Genomic DNA, 4,309 nt, shown 5'->3' with positions numbered 1-4,309 from the left:
GTCGTCTCTCTCTCGAAAACCGGCAAGTACGTGGCTGACTTCAGTCAGTTTGAACAGATCCGGAAGAGCCCGGATTGTACCTTTTACTGCGCGGATTCTGAGAAGCAGAAACTCGAAGAGAAATACAGGCAGGAGGATCAGAGGGAAAGAGAGCTGAGAACGCTTTTGCTGCAGCAGAGCAATGTCTGACGGCAGTGGTGTTGCCTCGGCTTATCTCCGAGCGGCTTTCGCATCTGAGATCCCTTCCAACACAGAGATCACCAGGGAACTGAAAATGTGTGGACACACCCTGAAACACTGCGCGTGTTACAGACCTGTTCCTCTGATCTGATGGCTTTAAACAACCTTTGCCACATCTGAAAGGGTTCCTTTCTTCAATGCTCTGTCTGAAGCGAACTCCCTAAATTCAAATTTTCCAAAAGGGGGCTGCATTTCAAAAAAGCTGGTGGAGGGCTATGGGAACAATGTCCTGCTGAGTGGACAGACATTTCAGGATGCTGATACTGAAAGGAAATGTACTTCTTATACAAGGACGTCAGCTATAATATAAGGTATTTATTCAGTCCAAGTATGAAAGACATCACAACCAAGAGCTGAAATGTGGTTCGGTATCCACTTACATTGTTGCTTTAAAACACACTCATTTTTTTCAAGCAGAGAAAACAGTATTTATAATGGAGGCTATCTGGTCAAACATAAACTGGGGCAAAGGGACTCTGTATTCACAAAGTATAATTCCGTTTTTACCTTTTTCAGTGAATGTTGTTGTATAGAGTGAAATTGATCAAATTAGAAATGAACTGTTGTAAAAATATGCAAATGGAGCTGATGTGATTGTTCACATTAAATTTTTTGTTGAAATGTACTAGCCCCTTTTTATTTAAAATGAAGTTCACAAGCAGCACCCATCAGCATCATCCAGGAGCCTTATTAGTACATTAGCCCCACATGGGCTTAGAGAGTCATAGTCTGTATCTTAACAGAATCGCCAAATGATTCATGCAAAAATGAAATTTTGAAAAGCTTCACTCCCAACAGAGTTTCTGAAGTAACTTTCTGAAGCCAGGGGACTCTGCTCATCCCTTATCCCATTCTTTATTATGGCCCAATATTCCTTTCAGGGGTTTCCTTCCTTTCTGTTAAAATACCTTATCCACAGAGGAACTGGCATGGACATTTCAAGAGCAAAATAACACTCTTGATAGTAATGGTTGTCTCTCTCAAGTCAAGTACATGCTTGTTGATTACAATCAGCACAAAAGAAAATTTCAGCTTCATAACAATCGAAAATTTGCTCCTACTTTGAAATCCAGGAGTTTGGCTGGGGCCATGAAGAACAGGAGGAGCCAAGGCTAAGGGGTTCAAATGCAGATGACTCCTTAAAGCATGAACAAAGCTTGATACCTGATAGCATGTAAAGGGTGCTCTCAGTATTGAAATAAGTCTCATACAACTCAGTGTTACAGAGTAACGTTTGGATTTTGGCAAGATTTAGAGCATTTCTTTGGGGGCGGAGAATCAATGCGCTAGGATTGGCTAAATGTGCGAAAGGTGAACTCTCATTTCATTCAGACAAGGACAGATTTGAACATTCATTCAAGAAGAATGGATGTGCGCGTGACCCCATGTGTATGCATACACTGACCTGCACACACATAGACCTAAACACACACACACACACATACACAGGCATGCTCCTCCTGGCTCTTCCGTCATGGTTGTGGAAACCATCCACAAAGACATTTGTGATTAAGACAGCAAGTCTTCGACAAATGTGCTCATGTTTATTTGGTTCTTTAAGAATGGGAGCGCTGGGACTCGGAGCAAACAGGGCCTGTAATCTGGATTCAGGTTTTCTGTGAAACGGTGTCATATCATATGTTACCATAATCTCAAGTCTCCCTCCATTAAACAGAAAACGTGCCTGAAACCTCTGACCCGGAAGTGAACATTTAGGTATGAAAACAATGGAGTTGAAGCTGTAAAGTTTAAAAAACAATCCTAGTGCACAAGAAGTTATTGTCTTCAGTTATTCAGGAAGTTTTTTTTTTGTTTGTTTCTGTTGATCACTTTATGGCAGTTTGTTTTAGATCTTCATTCTTCTTAAAAAATCACGTTAGTGTAGTTAGATATTAGCCCTTTCAATTATTAAACTTTTTAATTGTATAATGTAGTGAAATCACAGGAAAATAATGCCTCGGCATGTTTACAATTTTTTGCTTGTACCATAAAGTTTTTTCACAGATTTACATCAGTGCTAATTTAAGTGTGATGAAGATGGGGAATCTTACATACTTATATTGTATATGGTACAATGATATGGCATAAGATTGAAAAGTCTTTCTTTATGTTCACTTTGCATATCTGTTTTGGCCAAATATGGAAGATTTGATCATCTGATCTGCAATACATACAAAATAAATATGTAGTTTCTCAAAATCCAATACTTGTACCAGTCAATAAATCATGTTATAAGAAACTATTCAATAAATAGCACTAAAGTTGTGTCTGATTTGAAGCTTAGTATTTTCCAAGCACACTTACTTATTATTACTTTGTACAAAATCCTTTCGTATTAACATGCTCACAAAAGGATTCAGGTGGCAAAATTATTTGATTATATCTGGACATGAATCTGACTGAAACAGACTCATACTCAACATCCAACTAAGGACAGTCAAACTAATAGAGTGTTTTGACCCATAAAAAGGGTTTTTGCATTTTGAAACATTTCCAGGGCATCAAGCCTTCTTAGTGCAATTGTTCAGAACTATCCTGTTCCATTTGAGAAATCACAATGTAAACAGCAGCAAGTCAGTGTAATCTGCAAGCCGTGTCTTATGTAATAAAATGCATTGTAATGGTAACCCACTCCAGTATTCTTGCTGTGGATAGAGGAACCTGGCAGGCTACAGTCCATGGGGTAGCCAAAGAGTCAGACACAACTTTGCAACTAAACAACGACAACAGCATTGTGCTGACGTGGCATCCAGTAGGCAATGGCACCAAACAGTCCAGTAAAGATTCACTCAGTGACCAAGACAAACCATCTTTGGTTTTCTTTCTTACTTATCAGGAAATTACAGCCCAGAAATGACTCCAGAAACCTAAAAGAACTGGTTAAAAGTAAAACGAAGATCATGGCATCCGGTCCCATCACTTCATGGGAAATAGATGGGGAAACAGTGGAAACAGTGTCAGACTTTATTTTTCTGGGCTCCAAAATCACTGCACATGGTGACTGCAGCCATGAAATTAAAAGACACTTACTCCTTGGAAGGAAAGTTATGTCCAACCTGGATAGCATATTCAAAAGCAGAGACATTACTTTGCCAACAAAGGTCCGGCTAGTCAAGGCTATGGTTTTTCCTGTGGTCATGTATGGATGTGAGAGTTGGACTGTGAAGAAGGCTGAGCGCCAAAGAATTGATGCTTTTGAACTGTGGTGTTGGAGAAGACACTTGAGAGTCCCTTGGACTGCAAGGAGGTCCAACCAGTCCATTCTGAAGGAGATCAGCCCTGGGATTTCTTTGGAAGGAATGATGCTAAAGCTGAAACTCCAGTAGTTTGGCCACCTCACGTGAAGAGTTGACTCATTGGAAAAGAGTCTGATGCTGGGAGGGATTGGGGGCAGGAGGAGAAGGGGACAACAGAGGATGAGATGGCTGGATGGCATCACTGACTTGATGAACGTGAGTCTGAGTGAACTCTGGGAGTTGGTGATGGACAGGGAGGCGTGGTGTGCTGCGATGCATGGGGTCGCAAAGAGTTGGACACGACTGAGTGACTGAACTGAACTGAACTGAACTGAAATGTAAAAAGTGCCATGAATGAGTGGACTAGATATTTAGACAATTATTTCGTCTGATTTTTCTCTGAATTGACTGATTTCAATCCCATAAAAATGTAAATTTTGTTGTATTCAGTCTCTCAATCATGTTTGACTCTTTGTGACCCCAAGGACTGCAGCATGCCAGGCTTCCCTTATCCTTTGCTATCTCCTGGAGTTTGCTCAAACTCATGTCCATCAAATCAGTGATGCCATCCAACCATCTCATCCTCTGTCACCCCCTTCTCCTCTTGACCTCAGTCTTTCCCAGCATCAGGGTCTTTTCTGAAGAGTCAGCTTTTCATATCAGGTGGTCAAAGTATTGGAGCTTCAGCATCAATCCTTCCAATGAATATTCAGGGTTGATTAAATGAGTCAGACTTTTTTAAAAAGGGACACTTCTGCAGGATGACTCTTTCTTCCTTCTTGAATCCTCAGGACTCCATCTGGAGAAAGAAGAAAAGAAAAAAGCAAAGTCAG

At 40.6% G+C, this 4,309-nt stretch overlaps 1 protein-coding gene across 1 annotated transcript in view; it reads left to right on the top strand.

Annotated features, from left to right (window-relative positions):
* KCNJ15 (potassium inwardly-rectifying channel, subfamily J, member 15) overlaps window positions 1-2,512 on the top strand; it is an 8,987-nt gene extending 6,475 nt beyond the window's left edge. Inside the window, exon 5 of the mRNA XM_010834820.1 lies at window positions 1-2,512. This exon is cut by the window's left edge and continues 24 nt beyond it. Within this exon, the coding sequence (XP_010833122.1) occupies window positions 1-189 (189 nt within the window). The 3' untranslated portion in view covers window positions 190-2,512.
* The last annotated feature ends 1,797 nt before the right edge of the window (window positions 2,513-4,309 follow it).

This window comes from Bison bison, unplaced genomic scaffold (genome assembly GCF_000754665.1).
Source record: "Bison bison bison isolate TAMUID 2011002044 unplaced genomic scaffold, Bison_UMD1.0 scf7180017864037, whole genome shotgun sequence".
NCBI lineage: Eukaryota > Metazoa > Chordata > Mammalia > Artiodactyla > Bovidae > Bison > Bison bison.
Note: the sequence above shows the minus strand (reverse complement) of the source record. Positions and strands in the feature narration are given on the sequence as shown.